The sequence below is a fragment of the Quercus suber genome, unplaced genomic scaffold, assembly GCF_002906115.3.
Source record: "Quercus suber isolate HL8 unplaced genomic scaffold, Cork oak 2.0 scaffold_10, whole genome shotgun sequence".
In the NCBI taxonomy this organism is placed as follows: Eukaryota; Viridiplantae; Streptophyta; class Magnoliopsida; order Fagales; family Fagaceae; genus Quercus; species Quercus suber.
In genome coordinates, this window is record NW_027069476.1 from 2,066,841 (window position 1) to 2,090,660 (window position 23,820).

Here is a 23,820-nt window from a genome sequence, read left to right on the forward strand (position 1 = left end):
TCGAGTCCAGGTCGGGCACAAGCCCGACCCTGCTCAACCCCTGGACACCCCTAAGGCTCAATATTACTGTTCAAGCATTATTTCCACATAAATGCAACAAGTTGGTTAGGTGCAAAATATTTAATGTGGTGGTAGCTGCCTTCTTCTCAGATATTTCTTGTTTCACTATGGACTCTTTTATCTAAAGCTTATTCTTAGAAGTAGGATTGTCCACGGGTCAGATCAGCTCGAGTTTAAGCCTGACCCAGACTCGACCCGACTGAATCGGGTTATAAAAAATGTGACCCACAACCAACCCAATATATGGGTCAGACCCGACGGTTCAGGTCAACAATTGAACGGGTCAGTTAGGCAGGTTTGGGCCAAAATTGGGCTAAAATTGTGAATTTGCATAATTTTTATTTTAATTCAACTTTTGACAAGCCTTTTGGGCCCAAATTAATGGGTTACTACTTTTAACAAAGATTTATATATCATTGAATCATGTATATATATATATATCAAATGGGCCTCTTTTCACATCCTTTTTTTTTCAAATTGACCCATTACACAACTTTGAACCCTTTGGGATTGTAGCCCTTCAGTCCAAATTTAATTTTCTCGCTCACATCAAATGACAAAAAATACAGTAAATACATAACACATGACAACCTGGGTAATTGGCAAGCACATAAAAAAAACACATGATATTACTTTCTAACCACCTATTAAAACCACACAATACAAGAAAGAAAATTTTTCAAAATGCCTTTAGCATTAAGACCTGGGCAACAAAAGCACAGGAGGATAGAGCACATCTCAGCCTATTAAATCTGCCAAGTTGCACCAATCATTCCATACATGTAACACAACTTACACAAGCCAGCAAACAAATTCTAACAAATAATTCAATCACAGCCACACCACAAGTATGGCAACAAAAGATAATAAGAGCATCTCTTGCAATGTTTCCATAGAGTCAAAGAAGGTAGAAAGGTAGTTACTGCAAATGTGTAAGGCAGTAGCTAGTTATAATTAGTTACAAACTTACAATTATGAAATACTTAAGTATTTCCAAAAAATAACTTTTTTAAAGCATTAAAGAGCAACTACTGTATAGTTTAGTCCATGACTTATAGAAAAGAAAGCCTATAAACTTAATAAGTTTTCTTTCCTATAAGCAAGAGTTGATTTATAAATTATTAGTTAGAAAAGCACTGTCCAAAAGAACTTCCAAATTGCATCAAAAAATTTGCCTCCTATACAAAATGTGTCCTTCCTCCTACAAGAAAATGGGCAAAAAGATATTTATCAATAAAAAATATAAGGACAAGACCAAAAAATATAGAATAGTAATAACCAAAAACAATAGAGAGAGCAGAACCAAACTCAATAGAAATAGCAGTAAGGGTAGAAACTTACCCAGTTCGTGATTAGTCATCAATGCTAATCGAGATACCTTTGCTTGAGCTTGAACTTCCACCACCTGCTGCTGCTTGATGTATAACTAGAAAAGAGAAAGAAATGAAGGCTATTATATTAAATTTCATTTGCATAAGACACATTTAATAGCACTTAATAGACAAAAAGTTTGGAAGTTAACATATTATCCAAATTATGAAATTCATCTTCCTAGGCCTTTATCTCATCCTTTGATTTGTGAAAAGAAATTGGAACCAAGGGTTGAAGCCAATCTTGTGCATAAACAAGATTTTGAACCATAAATGGAGAGAGTAAACTCCGAAATGGATCAAGTATGTGTCCTCCGGTACTAAACGCTAATTCAGAAGCAACAGTAGAAACAGGTACAGCTAGCACATCCCTAGCCAATTTGGACAACACTTAATACCTATCTGAATTACCCTTCCACCACCCCAATATCTCAAATTTCACATCCCCCCTTCTACTTTCACAATTTTTAGCCAAATATTGGTCAATCTCATTGCTACATCCTACGGACTGCTCAGCCTCCAAAAAACAGTAAAACCTAGAATTAACCATCGCATATGGATCACTACAACCAATTGACTCACCTTCTATGTGTGTCCTCTCCCTCCCACTTGGTATTTGTACATTTGGTGAATCAACACGAGAGTAAAAATCATACAACTTGACCAAGGAATTCCTCACCAGTTCAATCATCACATCAGCCACTTCATTCCCATAATTTTCAAAAAAACAAAACTTCAAAAACCTTAACTTCTTTCTTGGATCAAGAATCATAGCCACATACAAGAGATTATTCATTTTATCCCCTTTCCCCCAATAATTATCAAACTTAGATTCCATTTTAGTTGTCATGTTTTTCAAGAGGTGGTTTTGAGATTTACTTAAATGGGAAATATTCTCTTGAATGACAAATATCTCATAAAAAAAGGTGTTTGCAGTAACATACAAAGAACTTGGAAACTTTTTCGTAGCATTGTAAAAAAGCTTCAAAAAACCCACAAATGTCCTACAATTTTGAAAATTAATACTACTAGGAGATCCCATACCACCACTATTCTCCTTGTTCATAAAGTATGAAGAATAACTATCATCCTCAAAGTCCATTCGTATGAATACTTTCTCAAAATTTTGTGCAGTTTCTAACATAAGGTAGGTAGAGTTTCACCTAGTTGGTACATCTAGACAAAGAAGAGGCTTAGACTCAATACCTAATCTCTCCACAAAACGCACAAAAGTTTGATTCCTATTTGATGAGGACTTCATATACCTCACAGCTTCATGCATCTTTGCAATGGATGCATCAATTTCTCTCATACCGTCCCTCACAATCAGATTTAGGATATGTGCATAACACCTCATGTGTAAGAACTCATGTTCTAAAACAGTCCCCTCCCAATCTTTAGTTACATTTTCCAAAAACTTAATGGTGGCACCATTTGAGCTAGCATTGTCCGCTGTTAAAGTGAATATGCCATTAATACCCTACTCACGCAAACACAACTCAATCTTTCTACCTATAGTCTCCCCCTTATGGTCTTTAACTTGACAAAAATTCAAAATTCTCTTATGCAACTTCCAATCATCGTTAATAAAATGACCTGTAAGGGACATATAACACAGATTTTGAATACTTGTCCATGTGTCCATAGTAAGACACACCCTACGACCCTTCAAGGCCCCCCTTAGTTTCTCTCTCTCAACACCATAAATGCCAATCAGATCCCTAGCCACAGTTTGATGAGATGGGATATCTCTAATTCGCAACTTAGGTTTTAAGGTTGTCGAATATCTTTGAAACTCATACCCTTCAGCAAGTGCCTTTCTAGAAGCCTCAACAGTAAAGGCTATTGCTACAAGCTCAAACCCTTCCTCCCCATCCATTTTGGGTTCAAACGCTAAGGTTTGTTGCCTTTTAAGTGTCTTTCTATTAGGGTCTTTAACACAAATTAGTGTATGATTTAATAAATTAGTAGTACCATGCCCCTTACTATCAGCTAGATAAGTTTTTTGACAGTAATTGCAAACAATCTTAAAATGACCCTCACCAATATCTCCTTTTTCAAAATAGTCCCAAGCAATAGAATTTTTCCTATTATTACACACATTGCCTTTAACTTTAGGTGGAAGTGGGGAACCTGAGCATTAGTTGGAGTGGTAGTAGGTATAGCTTGGGCAACAAGTTCAGCTGTGGCAGTGGGGTGCATCACTTGAGGGTTCCATAACCTACAGACATCAATTTATGCACTAGCAAACAACCATAAAAGTAACACACGAACAATAACAAGAAGTTAAAAGAGAAAGAAATGATACCTCAGAGAACTCTTAGTTATTAGGGATTCAACATTGAAAATGAAGCAAAAAGCCTAGGATTTCAACTCCTATATAAAATTAGGATTTCAAATTTTGAAGTTAGGAAAGCAAAATGAATCAAACAAATAAGCAATAAAATACAATTAGATAAGAAAATAAGAATGTGGATTTCATCTTTTTAAAATAGGGGTTCATCTTTTTTTTTTTTTTTTTTAATTTATTTATTTATTTACAGCGAAGATACAAGTATATTGATTGTAGAAAAAAAAAAAACAAAGAATAAAACAATCAAATAAGAAAATAAAAATGTGTTTGGATTTCATCTTGTTAAAATAGGGGTTCATATTCTTTTTTTTACAATGAAGATACAAGTATATTTATCATTAAAAAAAAAAACAAAACAAAACAAAACAAGGAATAAAACAGGGCAGATACAAATCACACTCAGAGCACTAACATAATGAATCAAAGGAAGAAAATGATAAACCCAGGGAACACTAACAAATCACACACAGAGCACTAACAAAACAAGGAATAAAACAGGGCACTAACAAATCACACTCAGAGCACTAACAAAATTAACAAAACAAGGAATAAAAGGAACAAAACAAAACAAAAAATGAATAAAAGAGGGCACTAACAAATCACACTCAAATCACTAACAAAATGAACAAAACAAGGAATAAAAGGAACAAAACAAAACAAAAAAGGAATAAAACAGGGCACTAACAAATCACACTCAGAGCACTAACAAAATGATAAACCCAAATTAGGCCAAAAAAAGAGGAAGACTTGATGTATCAATTATCATACAAAGTTAATAGTGTAAATAAAGAATGATATGCATCCTCCTAAATAACTAGCAGTAGATGGCTTGAGTAATTAAATTTATAACAAACTTTGTCTGAGATGTCAAAGACTCTAGTCTATTAGAATGGTGACTCAATATCATAGCCTACAAAGAACATATATTTGTACAAGGTTGAAATGAAAATGAGATTCCTTATAATGCATTTAACAATCTAATTGCAAACAAGAGTTTCAATGCAATTAAGTTGCAGGTCACAACATTAACAAATAACATAAAATAAAGCTTAGCAATTTCTAGCATCAAGTTGTTGTGGCAAGTGAATCAACTCATGAAGAATAGATTATACCATCTCTATCTGGGTTCAATCTAATCCTTGTTTTTTTCTTCAATGGATCAATGTATAAAAAGAGATGCAAACTTTGTAAAGTAGCATTTGAAATTGCCAAACAAAGGATTGAAAATCATCAAGCTTTCCCCTTTTTTTGCCTAATCACAAACACAAAATACAGAAAAAGAGGGATAAAATAGGAAGAGACTTTACCTGATCTGAGACTAGGAAGCCGAGTTTGAGAGGCTAAGTGTAAAGGAGTAAAGGGCTTTGTTTGTTTCAAAAAAAAAAAAAAAGTGAGATTTTGAAATCACTAGAGAGACTAGAGAGCAGAGAGAACGAAGAACACTCGAGAAAAGACCAATTTATAAGAGAGATATGTGAGGGTTGAGAGTGTTTCAACCTTGAGTCTGAGCCAAGTGAGGAGGAGTGTGGAAAATCTGATTTTGATTTTGATAAGTGTAGCCGAGTAGAGTCTTGAAACCCTAAACCATGATTCATGACTAGAGGCGTGGGAAAGATCAAATCTGAGTTTGATTTGAAGAGAGAGAGAGAGAGAGAGAGAGAATGTGTGTGTGTGAAGGCTTAAGAGAGTTAGAGAGGCTAAAGAGAGTTAGAACTTAGAGAGGTTGAAGGGAAATTTCAGCCTTTTAGTCCCAATTTTAGGCTTTTAGTCATTTTGATTCTCCTGAAGTTTGATGTCTGCTTTGGTGATTTGATGTCTGCTTTTGCGTGGAAGGAAGACTCTGGTAGATGGTGTTGTGTAGTTCTCAATTAGGCAGAAGGTAGTGCTTAGTCTTATCAATCCTCAGTTCACACGTGACTAGCTAGATGGTGATTTGATCTGATATTTTTTTTTTCTTTAAAACTTCGGTCAGGTTGGGTTATATGGGGTTTTAAACCCTTAACTTGCTACCCGAATCGAATAGTCGGGTTTTATGAGAGAAGGACCCGAATCCGACTTGCCAAGGGGTTCGGGCCGACCCGCTGGGTTTCGGGTCGGTCGGATTCGGGTGGTTTGATTGGGTCCTAGACCCGTTGGAAAACCCTACTTAGAAGTATGGTATCCTCTTGCACGATATTCTCTGGGCGACTGGGCTCCAATCCCCCACAACGTTTCCTGAGGAAGTTTGGATCCTCGAGAGACAACCTTCATTCGTCATTACTTGTCCTTGTCCTTGTCCCATACCCCACATGCTTATCTTATTGTTCGACCCTACATCCTCGGGCATGGCCCACAGCCTAATACTCCTACTCGACTCTTTTATCCCCACAGTATGTATAACATATGTGTGTGCAAGAGACATTGCCTACAATCTATTACACATATAAAATTGAAGTTTGGACATTTTTGTTTGAACCATCAATAAGTGTTAGCTTAACTACAAGTTTCTTGGCAAAACTAAAGACATTTGACTTTTAGTTTACCTCATACTACCATGCCATATAAGCTTTTGAACTATTTCAATTTTACACTTTATTAATTTTGTATATAAACAAGGTTAGGTTCAAATTATACCTCGTATAACTTTAAGTAATATTACACCATTCAATATTTTTTAATCGGATGTGAATTTTGAAAAACCCATTGTTGGACTACATTATCTTTATATTTTCTCCATGCTTGCAAAATTTAAAGGCGATCAAAGATCAACAGTCATGTCATCAATTAATTGTTTAAATTCAATTTTTTGTAATTTAAAATAATGCGTAGCGGATGAGTTTATAGATATAATAATAAATAACATTCGATTAACATGAAAATTAGTGTGCATGCTAATAATCCAACTATGAAATTTTCAAAATTTAAATTCAATAACAAGTCAATGAGTGGTGTAATATTATTCAGAGTTACATTAGGTGTATCTTTAACCATGTTCATATATATGTTAATTCTAAATTATTTTTCATATTTAAACATTTCATTAAAATCACGCCACATTATATTTCCTTTAAATAGTAATATAGTATGCAATATAGTATTTTCATATATAAATACAATCATAATAAATGATTATTAATAACAAACATAATTATCAAATTTCATATTAAGACAACAAATAATAGAGAGAAAATTCATATTTTGTAAAAATTACATGTGCACTTTATACTGATTACTTGGGTATAAAATTATATTTTTGTTCTAGGTATCTTAACTATAACCTTGCCTCCTTTAGATTCAATGTGAGAGTGAGATTTATGTGAACATTATGAGAGAGACGACGGTTTTAATCGGATAGGATTTCGTAATCTACACAAACATTATGGAAGCCTTTATTGGACATAGGGATGGCAATGGGACGGGGCGGGTTGAAGGATGGGATCTTCGTCCTCGCCCCGCATGGTTTTGTCTTGCCCTATTCTTGCCCCGCTTCGCATGAGGGGGAAAACTTTCTCACCACATCCCCACCCCTTGGGGAAAACTGTCTCACCACATCCCTGCCCCTTGGGGCCCTGCGAAGCCCCGCCCCACCTCGTAAAACTCTATTTTTTGTTAATTTGCCCTACAATTAGTACAATTTTTTTTAATGAAACCTATTTCATTAATAAAAATATACTTGAAATTACAATTAAATTTATCCCATCAAATCAAATCAAATCAATTTTTAGAAAAAAAATTGAATAATATATCAAAACGTTTAACAAGACAATCACAAAAAAAAAAAAAAAAAAAAACAAATCAATTTTTAGAAAAAAAATTGAATAATATATCAAAACGTTTAACAAGACAATCACAAAAAAAAAAAAAAAAAAACTCATAGTATAACATATAACAAAATAAAGGTAAAGAACCACATTAGATAAAATAAAATAAGCTAATATTGATATGTTATTTAAATAGTAGAGTTTTAGGGTATGAAAAATTTACAATTATAACCCTTAGCAACTCGGGCGGGGCGGGTTTAAGAATCTTGCCCCATCCTCACTTCATCACCTTTGAGGGGTAGGAAAAACCTGCACGCGGTGAAACGGGAGAGGGGCAGATTAAGTGGGGTGGGGTAAAATTGCCATCTCTAATTGGACATTCTAGGTAGAAAAATGCTCTTGTTGTGAGTGAGATCTTGGAGGCCAAGAGAGTAAAATAGAAAGGGAAAAAAATATAGAAAAAATAAAGATAACAATATATAAAATAGAATGTTAAATAAACCTTATAGTGCGGTGCTCAAAACGACATTATTTTAACTCCATTGAAAAATGTCGTTTTGAGCTTAGGTGTCCCTCAATAGACACATAAGTACAAACATTGACAAAAATGCTCCCAAGTAAAATGAAAAGTAATATATATATATTTTTTAATAGAAGAAATGAAATGTAATTTAAAGTAAATAAATCAAAATTTTGAAAACTTTAGGGATAAAATTAAAATTTATTTAATTTAATTTTAAATATAAAATATAAGATAAATTAAAATTTAGAGGATGTAATATGTAATTAAATTTATTTGTCTATTTTTTTTTTTATGATATATTTTTCCTATGTATTTTATTGGATATAAATGTGTAGCCATTGATAGACTCTAGACTCTAGACCCACCCGCCAAGTCCACTGAAAGCCCAACAATTGCCACGTATGACTTGAGCAATCAAATTAGGAGGGAAAATAAAATGAAAATTGGCGCTAAGGCGGCAAATTCCTAAAACTTCTAAAATTCTTAGTTTTCTTTTTTTTTGATAAGTTTCTAAAATTCTTAGTTTGCTCTCGCAAACAAAAACACACAGATCCCCAATTCCCCAATTCCACACCATTTCTCTTTACAAAATTTCCCTCCATCTCTCTCTCTCTCCAAACATAGGCTAAAAGCTCTCCTCTCTAAAGATTTAATAAGGTACGCTTATTGATCTCGAATCATTCTCTAAATTATTATCGATCGACGATCGATTTGATATCCAGTTATTTACTTTTGATGTATTCTTGTAACCGATCTCGCTTGTGATTTTTATATATTTATTTGTTATTTCTGGTCGTTTATTGCGTCAATTGAATTGGTGATTGATTGAACCTGCTTTGCTCGTTATTTAGGTTGTGTTTTGGAAACTTGAATTTTTGGATTTGGATTTGGATTCTAAATCAATATATTTGAAATGCAATAATTTCAAATTCGTCGATTTTAAAGGTTGTCAAATCAAAATCCTTAACTTTATTTAAGTATCCAAACAAAATATTTAGATTTGAATCACTTAAATCCAAACCCACGTTCTCAAATTCTGCCATACAAGCACGCCATAAGGATATTTCATTTACTGCAAACGGGTCCAGAACTAGGATTTCAAGAATGAGGGGGCAAAGTAATAACAAATATAAATTTTAACTAATGCAAGAATGTTATAAAAGAAGTATGAGGTGTTTGGGGGAATTATATAGATATATTTGAAAACTTTAGCTAAATATAAAGGTGAAAGTTGAATGTCTGGAAAGTTTGGGGGTCTCCAAGACTCCAATGCTCTACGTAGTTCTGCCCCTGATTGCATACGACACGAGCTTTGGGGTTTATCTATAACGAGGCAGAAATACAGCCTAAATGACTGATTGTTTTGTAGTTGTAAAAGCTGTTGAAACATGACTATGATATCATGTTGGAATTGTTGTTCGAAAGATTAAGAGTGACAGAGAAAACAGAAAATTGGAGCAAGAATTAATGTGGTTGCGGGACTATGTCCACAGGGAAAAGATGTTGCCGACTATGAGCTTGTTTGGTAACATTGTTTAAACAACAATTTTCATTATTTAAATACCACAACATATATTTTCACAATACTTAAACGACATTACTATAAATCTCTTACCAAACGGGCTTTAAATTTTTTGCTATTTGAATTTTTCATGTTACAATGTACTTAATGTAAGATTTATGTAGTAGCTAACCATATGCCAACCTATGATTGTAGCACTTGACATTATAAATAGGATTAAGATTAGTTTTGTTGTTGCACAAGTTCATGAACACATGGATATATAGTCCTTCAATGAGTTTGGGCCTCTTGAGCTATTATATCTTCAACAGTAATATTCACCAGTCACTGGTGATTTTTATTCATCTTTTAGTGGGTAATTTGTGCGGTAAACCAATGTTTTGAAGGGTTTAAAAAATATGCTTGGTTGAAATGTGTTAGAGTAGAATTTTATGACTTTAGAGGGTATGATCTTGAACTAGAGAGACTATGCCTATACGTTTCAAATTTCAAATCAGTTTTTTTTCATTGTGAACCTTCAAGCTTTTGGGACTACAAGCTATTCTTCATGCGCCAAATCAGTTATTGCGTATTCTGAAATGGAAGCGCTAGTTAATGTCTTACTTTGAGTTGCTTCGGAGAGGGGTCTTTGGTTGTTCTGATGTTGGCACAATCTTAGCCTCTTTATTTCTTTACATCCCAACTTTACCCCCGTTAATTTCTGCTTCTAGTGCTCTTTTTCTGGAGAACATATTAGTGTCCGTGAATGATGAATTTTTATCATGTTAAGAATTGTAACTGATCAATCATCTGCTTTAAATCTGCTTGTGTTTAAAGCATCTGGCTTGAATGATTGAAAGCCCAGATACAGAAAAACTATTCAGGCTCTTTCTCCTTTATTTGATGTGGTATAATTTTGTCGGAAATGCACTGAAAGAGGGGTGGTCCCAGTTTCACTTGAGATAGTTTGGTAATGCTTTAGTAAAAAAGATTGAGTTGATTTAAGTTGAGAGAACAAACAATCATTGAAGGAAGATAGAAAGTAACATTTGTAGTAGTAGTAAAAATGACATGCCAATTAATAAAGTAACATTGGGGTTAAATTATTATGTTGTTGAGAGATGTAAAAGTAAAAAAAAAAAAAAAGTGTAAAAAGTAAAAATTTGAAAGGTTAAAAATTTTATGATCCAATGACTAAGATTAGAAGTGAATTTTTTAATTTTCGATTTCCGTCATTGATTAGTATTGCACGGTGCAATAGTCGGAGCTATTACCGGATCTAGATCCATACCAGAGGGTATAACTTCAGACTAAAATGTAGAAAAATAATATATGTGAAGGCATATGATAAGATAGATGCAACAAACACTTCCTTCGCATGCATAGCAGGGGGATACAAACGCTTCCTTTACATGCATGTGAAAATAATTTTGCTTGTATCTGTTGTTTAAGAAATGTTGCACATATTTGTTACATAATATATCCACTTGATTAGATGGGTGTAAGGGTAACAGGTGTTGAATTGTTTGGTTATTTTATTTTACTAAACCAATTTTATCCATACACACACTTTTTCTTTGCCTAGACGCTTATTATACAAATGTCTGTATGTTTGTATATGTAGGTGGATGCCATTGAGATGGTCTGGTCCATGGGGTATTTTGATATAGCTGCTCTAACTGTTATGCTATTCTCATGTGCTCTCGCAAATGCGCTCTAGTTACCTATATCACATCCCTCGTGTTTTTGCACAAGAAAAAGTACCTATCAAGTACAATATGGCATTCTTGTCATGTTTGCTGATTCTAGAAGAATGGCTCAAGATTTGAGCAAGACATTAAGTAATTACAACATTGAAAATCACATGTTACAGGCTCACGTCACTGTGAGATCATACAACTCTGCCGTAAATTCACTTTTTTTTCTCCAATGAACCAAGTCAGAACTGTTGCATGCTCCGCCGCTAAATACTTGTCTACACATTGTGGATTTAGTGTCAAGCCATTTGAGCTTATCACCATCTACTAATCATCCGTCTTACCCTTTGTCTTGGTCAACTTGCTGGCCGGGAAGTGCAGTCTCGCCATTAGAGGACGAGGTGCCCTTGATTTCTGGTCAAATCCCCTCACACAAACAAAACCTGCAATTATTTTCAGTAACTTTTGAGCCGACTGAGTATCATAAGTTTTGCTGGTAAAATTATCATGTTGACCTAATTCGATAAACTTCTCTCTTAAGAGAGGTTGCCTTTCCTATGGGCCTAAGTTTAGTTAGAATTTTTGGCACATTTGCAGATGCTTTCTCAGTAGGAAACATTACTGTGCCTAGATAGAAGGGGTTATAGTAAGGTGGTACTGGCTAGTGGCTACTGAGCTTGCACTTTGCTCATTTGGAGAGCATATTGCTAATTCAGATGTCTAGTATTTTTTTCTAGAGCAGGGAAGTTGAGGATGGCTATGTGCTTTCATCCTCTCTGTTTAATAGCATGAATGAAGGGATTTCATTTTTATTTTTTTCTTGGCCAACATCTGAAGTACTTAGAGTGCCCATTTTACCTTATATATACTGGGGACATATAGGAGACCTACGCTTTTGACTTATACATTGCAAGCTCTTTGATTCTCTGAGTCATCAATCACAAAAGCACTTTGATATCATGTAAAATATTTTTATTATCCTTTTCATTCTTGTCTATCTGCAGGATTTGGTGTGAGTAACATGCTAGTCAAATAGTGCAGAAAAATTGGTGTTCATTTTATTTATTTATTTTATAAGTATTCATATAGAGGGGTATGCAACTGCTTTTAGTGTCCTTAGTGCAAGACGTTTGGAAACAAAAAATTCTGAGTGAAGTAGCCTTGTGCGAAACTCTAGAAAAGGTTCATGTAATTAAAGCAACAAATAGATATAATCAAATTAAAGCAATTGGACATTAAATAAGGTAGAGTTAACGTGTACCTTTCCAAAAGCATTGTTGAATTTCTTGTGTTGTTAAACCTAGAAGGCAAGAAACATATTTTCAGTGCCGTTGGTTGACCTATATTATATAACCAAAAGCATCTCAATACAATCTTTACCTTTAAATATTGTTGGTATGGAGGTTCCAAAGTACACAGTTCGCCTTCGCAGGTTCCATATCCAATTTCTAGGAACATCAATTGGGTTGAGACTTGAATCGTGGTCGGCAAATACCTGCATACGAATAATATCCAATAATTGTACCACCTGAAATGGAGACATATGGCTTAAAATGCAGAGAGAAACAGAATGATCTGAGTATTGGGATTTGACCTCGTTAACTTGAAAGTAGGTGCCGTTGAGTGGAAAGCTTCCCCTCATTGCTGTTCGACATGGTATCTGTTCATGATTTGTTCAAATATTGGTTAGCTTATGATTTTATTTGGTATTAGATATATGAATAGTGCCCAAATGTGATAGATCGTGGGTTTAAGTCCAGGAGCTGGCTGCTACTAAAAAAATTGGGGGTAAGGTTGTCTACCAATCACCCCTTCTAAATGCCACAAAAGTGAGAGTTTTGTGTAACGAGTACGACCCTTTTTATTAGATATATGAATAGTAAATATTTTTTTTTGGGGGGTTTTGCTGCTATCATTAGTAGTAATTACTATATAATTTTTCAAGAGATGTACTTTGGTATCACCAATTCACAATAGGTTCATCTGATAGTCATATCCTCACCAAAATTGTTCCTCGGACCATCTGGGAATTTTCTTCACGTATGCTGTTGCATGAGAAACATTCCTTCTTGTCACACAATCTGCCATATTCTTGGGAGCTGCAACTCTTTTCAGGTGGTTGGATGGAATTTGCTGTCTCACCTGAGGTAAACATGAAAGCATTTAGCGGAAATGATAAGAATTGGAGCGAATATGTATCTAGTTAATTGCCTATTTGGGATATGTTTTCTAACTATCTCTGATCAATGTAGCACATAAACTTCAACTACATAAACGGAGTTTTCTATTGCAGGGCTAGGTGATGTCTGCTTACCTGGTGTCCATATAGCAAGAAGGTATGAGCAGGGATCATCAGGTTCTCGTTTATCTAGCTGTAATTGAAGCAAAACCAATTAATCTGAGAATGAATATGGATATACAAGTTAAGTGATGTTCCTTGTTAAGTCAGTGTTGGAATAACTAACCCCATTCAGAAGAGGGTGTGAATCTGGAAGTTCATAGCTGCATCAGGTGAAAAACCATTCAGTATATTCTGTGAGTAATTGACCAATACAGTATAGTTGCTCTGTATCATCTAGAATAAAAGATAGAGAAACTTGTATTGTACAGCTGATTTTTTTGTCATTTTTGAGCACATGCTTCACTAGGGATGTTCATGAGTTATTAGTATATATGTGTGAACATAGGTAAAAAAAAAAAAAAAATTTGCATGAAATACAAACCAGAGAACATCCTTGTAGTTTTTATGAGTTTTTTTTTTTTTTTTTGGGGAAAGGTCAGATGTTATATTTCCTCACTTGAACCATATACCATCCATTCTGACATTGAATTAAAATCTTGCATGAACAAGTTTGAAATATCTCATGATTAGTTGGAGGTGAGATGTCAACTTACACTTGGTGCTCTGTTCGTAGTCGAGACACATTTTTAAGCTTGGGTGTTGGAATTGATGCAGCTTCTGGAGTTAAAGCGACCAAGGCCTTTGACACGTCACCATCTTGAAGTTCCATGTTATTTTGCATATAATTCTGTAAGTTCTGAGAGAACTCCTCAATGTTAAGTTTGATTATAGGAATTTCATCAGGGTCCTCATATATAGTGTCCTCAATGTCATTTTTTGCTTGAGTGCATTCTGGCTCTGGTGTTGCTGGCTCTTCAATAATAGGTTCACAGTTACTAACTCCAGTTTTTGCTTCTAATTGTCTGCACTCCTGAGGGAGAGGCAGGGCCAGTCGATCAATGTTCAAAGTAGGGTTTTCAGCTGGTCTGTTTTCAGTTGCAGTCACTATACTTTTCTCCTCTGGCCCAGGCAGGGCAAGCCTTGCACTGCATCCAACATGGTTAGTGATGTAATTGACCAAATCCAGCTGTATGTGCATACCATGTGATGGGGTTGTTTAGGTAGGCATGCATAAGGGGAATACATACAATGTTAACAAAATTGGAAAAGAGAGTTGACTAGATGGTTTTCATATGATGGGGGACACTGTTTATTGTAAAAACATGATCTATGAACTTGTTCTCTTTAGATATTGAAATTTGGTATCTACAACTGTTTGTTGCTCTTGAATGTTTGTTTGGCCATCTAATTTTTGATTGTTATGTCATCAATTTATTATACTGAACATATGTTGAGGGTTCTAGATGGTGGTGGATGCATGAAAGTGATTCCTTCTTTGTTGTAACTTTTTAAGTGTAAATAATATTGCAATATAGATGCAAAATTTTGGAACAAATTATATGCAAACCTTGCAAATGCACTAGCAAAGTGTCGACACTCTCCTCTCATTGGGCATGCATTGCAATTTGGCTTGCTTTTTGTACAAAAGACCTGCATAAATTTCAAAGAATGTTGTCCAGTTCATTCTTAGCTTTTGATAGGTCAGCAAAGAGAACAAATGTAATTCAACAGACCTTTCCAAATGTAATCATCTGGTAATGAAGTTCATACCTGTTGGCAGATATTGTAATAAGTCAGACAATCAACGAAAACTTTATCAAGAATTGAAGTTGTTTTACTATCATTGCTAAACATATGAAAGACATGCATTTGAAATTATTAGAGTGGAAGGAACCATTACAATGTTCTTTGGTCGAGCTTGCATAATCGGGGCCAGAGATATTTTTGAATGGATTCCAAGACTGGGTACCTATATGTTCACAATAACAGTATCTTTTCTGTTTTAATTGCATATGTTTAATTAGTAATATTTAGGTGGAATGATACTGACAGTTCTAGAAGATGCAACTGAAGTGACTCAGGCAGTGGCTGAAGGGGCACCCATCCCAATCTTACAGCTATTCGTCCAACATTTGTGTCCACCTGTGAAAGTAAAAAAAAATAAATGTATAGATTCATTCAGAGTTGGAAATCTATTCTGGGCAATTATGCTTTCATTATAAACTTACTGGGAAAGCAAGATGGTGGAGTGTCAAAAGCCGTACGCACTCTACACTTTTCAACCCCAATCCCCTTATGCTTAGCAGATATTCTCTGCACATACGATTCAGAGTTGATTTATAGACGTAAATAGCTGTCTGTTTTTCATTTTTTTTTCTTTGTATAAAAGCTGAAGAGGTAATAAATTATTCACATTCAGTACATAGTATACTGCACCAACATGAAAGTGACATACTGATAGTAGTGTTTGGAAGTATTAGAGTTTCTCGTGTAAGGAATTGAAATGAATTAGTTTTGTGGGCTTACTTTGCTTGGTCGGGTGGAACATCTCTCAACCATTCTAAATCAGTACTCCCATGTTCTCTAACCAGTCGGTTAAGGAAATCCTGCACAAATTTCTCAGTCAAAGCGTTTTGGTATGTATGGTCTTCTATCCTAATGTGCACATTGACAGTTGAGAACTATATTTCACAAATTATATTTATACCTTGATACGCTCTGCAAGCATGTTGTTCATCCCCCGTTCTTTGATGGTTTTGGCGATCTCATTAACATCTGCACATCTTACAGCTTCCCAGTCCAGTGAGTCCATTGTGTTTGCTGTTCTTTCTCTTTTAATTCCATTGGCTTCCACCTGTTTCCTAAGATTATCCCAGTTAACATTTTCTTTTTTCTCCTTTGCAGCTCTTCTTCTCTTTGCTTTTATAGTAGCAGCATTCATCTCACTGATAGCTGCAACATCTTGGGTTTCTCCAGAAAGACTTGGCAAGCTTTGTTGCACTTCAATGTTTTGCCCCTGAGCTAGTGATTCAACAATTTTAGGGTCCCCAAGTACCTGGCTTTGAGATGGAATGATCACATTTTCATATACTTGAACGCTGTTGCCTGATTTGCTTGAAGATCTAGGAGCTTTTGGAACATTCATTGTAGGCTTATTTTGAACAGTATCTTGACTTGAAGATTCAACTGTTAGTGCACTTTGTTCACTCACACTATTTTCATCTTTGTTCTGGGAAATGTCAGAAGATTGGGTTTCTTCTTTGAACATCTCAGAGCACTCAACTTCTGGCACTCTTGAAGTGGAGGTCAGATGCAAATGATAATTACTGGAAAGGCTCATGGATGCTCCTAGGGAGCTTTGAGGATCATTTATCTTGTCTATATCTTGTCTTTGGTTGTCATGATTCATACCTTTGGATTCATTGCATGCATCCTTTGGGTTCTCATCAGAAGGTGCATTGCCACTTACATGACTGTAAAATTCATCTAGCAGTGTAGATCCAGCCATCTGTTGAAGCTCCACAATAGAAGCCAAGCCATCCGAGCTGTTGGGCTTAGACCCATTTAATAGATAGTCTGCTTCTGAGTTCCTCTCCAGGCCTGATCCTATGTTTTCAGCAGTTAGAACAGCTGAAGAGTTTTGAGATGAAACTGAATAGGTTTTTGCTAGCCTACCTCCTCCTGTATAACATGCTGTTTCTGCCACTGTACTGCCTCCAGGGGATTCATTGCTGTTAACTACCTCTTTTTCTTCATTATGTTCAGGGTCATGTAGCGTCATGGAACTCTGGTCACACACTGGTTTCCATTGTATGCTGTCTTCTGGATCCAGAATGTACAGTTCTGGTTCGTCGACTACAAAGCTCAACCCTTCTTCGTAGCATGCATTTTGGTTGCTGGTTGACTTAAGGGGGAAGTGTGCAGCAAGTGACATAAATGCAGAACTGCAACAGATTGAAGAAATAAAATAAAGGTCTTTCATTTGCACTTTTGCTAATTAACATCAACTTCCTTATTTATATTGGAAACTAAAGTTCACCTAGAAAGATGGTCAGAGACATTCTGAGTGAGAAAAACTCCAACAACTGAGTCCAAGACTGATCCTTTCCATTGTGAGAAGCGTCTATCTCCTGTGGAAATAGCATTCTGCTGTAATTAGAATTATATCAATGGGTAAAAAATAGGGGAAGGCTTTCTATTATATCACTGTCATCAAAGTTTCCTTGGCAATCATAGTTGAGTAGGCTATGTTGGATTTTTTATGGAGGAAGTTAAGCATCTGCCCCCGTTTACTTGTTTTAGTTGCTTCCGAACTAGTGGTGCAATTTTCCAAGGATATAGTGCATGTAGATATTGTTTATATCCTTTTAATTGTATTGATTTAAATGGAGGTACATTTCCTTTTCCTTGAGACTCTTATACACTAGGTTAAATTGCTTAAGATCTAGGTTTGGCGTTTGGTTGCTGTCTATACTATGCTTCGAATTTCATTGTCTTTTTCTTCCCTTGTTGACAGTTACTATATTATTTTGGCTGACTATATCTTATCACACATTTTTAACTTCATTTATCCAGAAATTAAACATGTTCCTCTACTTCTTTTGCTATTAAACTTTTACCTCTTAGGAGATCTTTAACACTGCTTTTGGGAAGACTCAATTATGGTTATCTGCTTAGTGGTAATTCAAAGGTAAAGCAGTGTCCATTTAGGGATATTACAATTTACAAGTCAATTTATGGTAGAATTTGGTATCCGTTTGGCACTAAAACATCTCTTTGAAGAATGGGCTGTTAAAAAAATGGCACTTGTGATGTTGCCCAACTCACTCTGTCATAATATGAATAAATATCAGAAATTAATTGTCTTTTAATTGAATAACAATGTACTGTGCACATTCTTAAATAGAAATATATTAAATAACCCCTTAGAAAGAATTTTAGAACAAGATCGAGTATTGGTACCTTGTACAAGATGCATGCGTGCAATAAAAGAATCTGCACGTCCACGGAATACTCTTCGTTCTTCTTCCCACCATTTTGCCTTCTCTTCATCAGTTCCATCAATACCTTGACTGTTTATATTCTCCAACAAAAGTTTCCACACTCTATTAGTCTCTTCATCAAGGTCAACTTTAGGCCGTGGACGTCGTTTCTTGATAGGATCAAACCAACCTTCAAAGGGTACAACCGTACCATCTCTTTTATAAAGGACGAGTGCATTGTGCTCTTGATTTTGCATGCTGTAGGGGACAACTGCATTATGCTGTAGTAGTGAAACATTACTGCTTTCCCTATTGATATTTAGATGCTTAAATTGCTCGACTATTGCATCAATAGAAAACATCTGCTTCCATGTTACTTCATGAGAAGCACCTGCATTAAGTGGCTTATGGAAATTAGAAATAACTCCTTGGCAGATTTCGTGGGTTTTCAAGAACTTACAAGTTTTTGACTAGCCAAAAGTGAAATGAGTTTATAGTTAAAAGTACCTGATAAATTGAAAGAGGGTAGGTTGTGATTATACAAGACTAATTTCTGGTGCGAAGCTGAACCGACAACAGAGTTTCTTTTCTTGGTTCGCTTCTTTCTTGCCAATGTTGTGTGCATCTCTGCAACCAGGGCCTCTATGCATGTGTGAGGATTTTGTGGAATCTCAATTGTTTGCCCATCACCTTCCACTAGAGGTTGTTTGGTGGGGTGAGTTATGCACTCTGGAAAATTGGTCAGGGAAGTCGAGTTACGAGCGCGAGTAGGGCCTCTAGATCTCTTTCTTGTTGACCTCTCTGTCTGAATTAAAGCTAGAATACACTCAAAACTTGGATGATTATCCTGAAGATCTTTTCCTCCATCTGTCAGGGAAACTGTACCAGCATCAGACTGGGGACCAGAAACCCAGTGGCTGGCTTTTGATGAACAAGGATTTTCTTCAGCATCTTGTAGGGGACATTTTGCTATTCTCACAACATTTTTAGTGGCAGTAACACAAGATGATGAACTAGAGGTGGTAGAATTCTGTCCCTTTTCAGTTCTCTTTTTCTTGTGAATATTTGGAAAATGCATCCAATTCATCATATTATATGCGTCTAAAATATTAAACTGAGCTCCGGCTAGGTTTGTTGTGCTGGCATCAGCTTGTTCAGCAGCATGAGAATGCCTTCTCTTTGATTGCCTTGCCTGTTCTCCTTTTGAAAAAATTGCACTGGTGCTGCAGTTGGAATCATTTGGACTTTTCGGTGATATTTGATTGTCAGTTTTTAGGATGACTTTTGCAGTGTTTTCCTTTCCATCATGAGCAATCAGTTGACCTTCCCCTTCTGTATTGTTATCCTTATGGGAATCAGCATTCAATTCTTCCTGTGAGGAATCAGTCTTTGTAGGATGCGTTGTGCTTGGGGCTTGCCTTTCAGGCAATGATATGTAATCTTTCAGCATCTGATTCATGGAGCAGGCGAGGTCATAGGCAATGCCAGCTTCTGTGTGTTTTACAGCCCCTTTGCTGAGCTGTACTGTTGATATCGATTCCTCCTCGTTACTGCAAAAATCTTGGGTCGGTAAATCTGGATCTAAATCAATATAAGATTTGCATGTAGAGCTTTCATCTTGCGCTTGCCCTTCTACATCAAAATTTAAAGCCCTCCTGCATGACTTTCTAGCACGTTTGGGCGTTTTCAGATCAGTAAATTCTCCAATTACTTCTGCAGGAGTCGTAGAGGGCTTTTCAATTCCTTTCCTTCGTACATACTTCCTCTTCCCTGTTGGATTTTCCTTGGAACCAGCAGGTTTTGGAGTCACTGGCTTGCGAGTTCTTTTTGATTTTCCTTCCGTGATCACCTTGGGCCGGTGTTTTCTCCGCCTTGGTTTCTGCTGCGGTGTTTTATTCAGGTCAATAACTTGGCTACTTCCCTTGTCAGGGAAGTCATTCTCCTTGAATGGAGTGGAAACAGCAGCAAGTGATGAATCTGTAACAGGGGTTGAGAGTTCTTTATTGGGTTGGACCTCATTGGTGTCAACTCTTGTGGCAGCACCTTCATTCTGCTTCTCTGTTTCTCCCTCATCCATTCTTTCGTTTGCACATAAATGTTGAACATCTGAAACTGATTTCTTTGGTACTCTCATGTCCTTCTCTGGTGTTATGGGTGCCAACTGGGGATTGGTCTTGCTAGAGTTCGCATCAGACATTGTCCTCGGTGGCAAATTAAGATCATAGGACTGCCGATGAGGGGTACAAAGTTCATCTGTAGAGTAACATTAAATTATTTCAGACAAGTAAGGTGACAAAACAAAAAATTTTAACTTGCATTTTTACAGTGTGCATAAGTTTTCATTTCACATTCAATCTGTCCTTGTACTAGTAGTAATTGGAATGTGGACGTCCCTAAAGTCCGCAGGGAATAACACATTTGGGGCATGCACATAATCTGCAGTGCAGTAAAGTAAACTAGTTTAAATGTTCATGTTAGATCCAATTCTGTTAATCTGCTGCTTGTCCTAAAAACCCATGCTGTAACTGCATCCCAGTCATTGTGTTGTTACCAGATTACTAATGTTTATATCCATAGTTACCAATAAAAAGAATGTTTTATCCTTTCATACTGGCAGTAGTTTGTCTAATATATCCCCAATATCTTAGCTCTCTAACCTTTAGTATTGTTTCTGTGATCTTTTCTCCTAGTCCTATCTCCTTGATTGTGTGATTAAGTAATTAGAGGTAAAGTACTAAGCTCTTGCTTAAATGACACGACGTAGCTTACTAACAATTTATTTATTTATTTGGGGAAAAAAACAAGAGCAGCTAGAGTTGTGAAAATTAAAAGTAAAATGAAGTGAGGTATTTTACAGTTACAGTTCATTTACTGTTAGTGTCTGGTGTCACGTCTTTTAAAATTACAGTAGTTAGTGTCCAGTGTCATGTAATTTAAAATAAATTTTTAAATAACATGTCATTGGATATACTTTGTATTTATAATATTTAATTTAAAATAATAAGCTCGAATTTAAATAATACATTTTTACCGTAACATAATAATAATTAAAAATTAAAAAGAAGCTGCTAGAGATGTGAAAGTCTAAAAAGTGAATTAACCGATTTAACTTATAGTTTAGTACAGTGTCATGTCATTTAAAATTTAAAAAAAAAAAAAATATTATTTTAAATGACATGGCACTAAGTACAGTCCAATTTTAGATTTATAATATTTAATCTAAAATTGAAAACATGGAACGGATCCATTTCAAAGGGGTTTATACGCATGGGATTTTTTTGAAGTAAAAATTAGTAAAACTTACAGTTAGGTTCTTCCGCCATGCAGTGGCCATTTGTCCACGGCTTTGATTGGAGATCATGGTTTCCAAACAGGCTTGCAGAGCTGTGATCTGCGACATAATTTCCATTCTGACAATTTGTGACAGACAAGAAAGAATTTGTTGCAACACTGTCATTACCCTGCGGTGGTGGTGGTGCCACATTACCGGCCGCCGCGGAGGCCGCATCAGCGAGGGCCAGGAGATCGGCGAACCGGAGGTTATTCCATCTGGGTAAGGGCTCTATGCAGCAAGCTCCCACACTGTCAATATTTTTATTAGCTGAACTGTTGACACAGTTGTGTACTTGGCCGCAATTTGAGGAATTGCAACATGCAACTATTTCACTAGCTTGAGAGGCTTGAGTAAAATTAGAAGAAAATGTGTCTGATCCCAACCAAATTGCTTGGTCAAGCTGGTTTCCCTGTGAGTCTGTGTAGATCGTGGTTGTTCTTGGCAGAATGGGTTTAACAGGGGTCTTTGGAATCCAAGAACCCTCAATTTGTAACCCATCTTGGCCTTCTTTAACATCCATTTCTCCTTCAAAAAAAAAAAAAAATTGCTGAAAATTTAATCTTTATTTCTCTATCCTTATTTCTTCTACACTTTATAAGCAAAAACTGCAACAATTAACAGCCTTCCCATCACCAAAAAATTCTGTGGTGATTTTGTCTTCACTGTGAAAAATATTTAGCCCCATTTTGAAGGATTCTCCTGGAGGAGACAAAAATAGAAAATTTTGGATTAGTGAGTCAGAAGAGGCAGAGAAATAACAGAGTCAGAAAATGGAAAAGAAAAAAAAAACCCAGTTTCTAAAAAATATTTATAAATTACCCAGAAACACCTTTTTAGATCTTTCTCAATTGGGAATAAAGTGAGAAAGAATTCTATCACGAAAAACAAGAAATGGGTAAAGGATTATCTAAACTGCAGAGAACAAATTTCTAATCAATTTAACAAATTGAAATTTTGTGCTAAAAAAAAAAGCTAAAAACTTCACCAGAATGTAAATTAAAAAAAAAAGAAAAAAAAAAAGTTTAAGACATCAGACTTACCTGAGAGTGAGTCAATGCCGGAGATCTGGCTCAACCACATGGGACCAAGAAAACAAAGTATGAAGCTTGGAAATCAAAGCTAACACAAAAAGCAAGAGCTTTTTTTTTTTTTTTTTTTTTAATATATATATTTTGTGCTCTTTTGAAGAATAACTTCTTTTCAGGGGGGGGGGGGGCAAAATGGTAAAATCGGCTTAGCCAATTGGCACGGCGTGTGAAGCGTCGAGGCTGGACCCTAACACGTGAACGACCTGAAAATCAAAGATGCTCGCGTGGCAACTTTGCCTCAAAGCTTGGCACGTGTGAACTAGTGAAAAGTCAATTATGGGTCTGGTTCTGACGGCGTCGGTGAGACCGTTAGTATTGGCGATGTGTTCGAGGGCCTTCGAGGGTATTGTGTGTGTTTTTTTAATATTCGTCGGTTAGCCACAAAACGTGTTATCGCCCCCACGTCAGAGAACGCCGTTTGTGGTCCCCTCTCAATGAGGGCACGCTTATCTACTTTGGAAGTTGGTGGTGTTAATTGAATTTGGTGAATGCGGTACAAAGAATTTATTGATTTTTCTCATCAGATGGCTGTGGAAACGTTTGTTGTGTGCTAAAATAGTCGTACTTAGTGCAAATTTTTGGTAAAAGAACAGTGTGCGAAAGTGATATTTTTTTTGTGCTCTTTATGTGAAATTCTTTGTTCAAAATTCTGCATGGATCATGCAACGTGACTACGAGTATGTATCTACGTAAAAACAAGATTCTTTATTAGAAATTTAGAATAATAGTTTATCATATCTGAAAGTTGACAGATGAAAATCCAACAAAAGTGGGTGTGGCCCACCAGGGCATCTTGTTATTAGCGAATGGAGAATAAAATATTAGCACTTATATTATTCATTTGGCTGCGCTGCTTTACGTATTTAATTCCTTCCTTCAAAACTCTGCATGGCACATGCAACTCTTTAACAGTTATTGTGTTTACGTGGGTGAGGATTCTTTATTGTTATTGCAAAAAGTTGAAAACTGTGACATTATATGTGCAATTTG

General features: G+C 35.8%; 2 protein-coding genes and 1 long non-coding RNA gene across 5 annotated transcripts; 1 reads left to right on the plus strand and 2 right to left on the minus strand.

Moving 5' to 3' along the window:
* Nucleotides 1-2,589: 2,589 nt before the first annotated feature.
* On the minus strand, nucleotides 2,590-3,309 carry LOC136069536 (zinc finger BED domain-containing protein RICESLEEPER 2-like). Its single transcript, XM_065778210.1, has 2 exons — nucleotides 3,027-3,309; nucleotides 2,590-2,882 (listed from the first exon to the last, which is right to left on the minus strand). The coding sequence occupies exons 1-2, from the start codon at nucleotides 3,307-3,309 to the stop codon at nucleotides 2,590-2,592; spliced, it is 576 nt and encodes a 191-aa protein (XP_065634282.1).
* A 5,238-nt stretch (nucleotides 3,310-8,547) lies between these two features.
* Nucleotides 8,548-14,572, plus strand: LOC136069397 (uncharacterized). The gene is made up of 2 exons (XR_010630631.1): nucleotides 8,548-8,703; nucleotides 13,538-14,572. It is a non-coding gene; the product is annotated as an uncharacterized LOC136069397 (long non-coding RNA).
* LOC112039671 (DNA glycosylase/AP lyase ROS1) lies at nucleotides 11,246-22,925 on the minus strand. Of its 3 annotated transcripts, none has more exons than XM_024072557.2 (21): nucleotides 22,783-22,925; nucleotides 21,713-22,441; nucleotides 18,916-20,661; nucleotides 18,389-18,799; nucleotides 17,466-17,556; nucleotides 17,102-17,370; nucleotides 16,134-17,026; nucleotides 15,953-16,032; nucleotides 15,655-15,739; nucleotides 15,477-15,568; nucleotides 15,327-15,395; nucleotides 15,160-15,196; nucleotides 14,994-15,076; nucleotides 14,140-14,571; nucleotides 13,710-13,746; nucleotides 13,559-13,616; nucleotides 13,247-13,386; nucleotides 12,839-12,904; nucleotides 12,625-12,739; nucleotides 12,506-12,544; nucleotides 11,246-11,687 (listed from the first exon to the last, which is right to left on the minus strand). In XM_024072557.2, exons 2-21 carry the CDS (start codon nucleotides 22,260-22,262, stop codon nucleotides 11,572-11,574), a joined length of 5,409 nt encoding a protein of 1,802 aa, XP_023928325.1. In that variant the 5' UTR covers nucleotides 22,263-22,441; nucleotides 22,783-22,925; the 3' UTR covers nucleotides 11,246-11,571. The 3 variants fall into 3 exon arrangements, with proteins under 3 accessions (XP_023928325.1, XP_023928323.1, XP_023928322.1); XM_024072555.2 differs by having other exon boundaries at nucleotides 16,134-17,032; XM_024072554.2 differs by having other exon boundaries at nucleotides 16,134-17,370.
* Nucleotides 22,926-23,820: the final 895 nt, after the last annotated feature.

Bases quoted from the DNA above. Each gene is read 5' to 3' on its own strand.
- LOC136069536 (XM_065778210.1), bottom strand. From the start codon at position 3,309: ATGGATGGGGAGGAAGGGTTTGAGCTTGTAGCAATAGCCTTTACTGTT. The intron at 2,883-3,026 runs GTCATTTTATTA...TCACTTTAACAG, and splicing joins GTGTTATATGTCCCTTACAG to CGGACAATGCTAGCTCAAAT.
- LOC112039671 (XM_024072554.2), bottom strand. From the start codon at position 22,262: ATGGATGTTAAAGAAGGCCAAGATGGGTTACAAATTGAGGGTTCTTGG. The intron at 17,371-17,465 runs GTGAACTTTAGT...AATCTGTTGCAG, and splicing joins GTCTCTGACCATCTTTCTAG to TTCTGCATTTATGTCACTTG. The intron at 15,740-15,952 runs GTAAGCCCACAA...TCGTATGTGCAG, and splicing joins GTTCCACCCGACCAAGCAAA to AGAATATCTGCTAAGCATAA.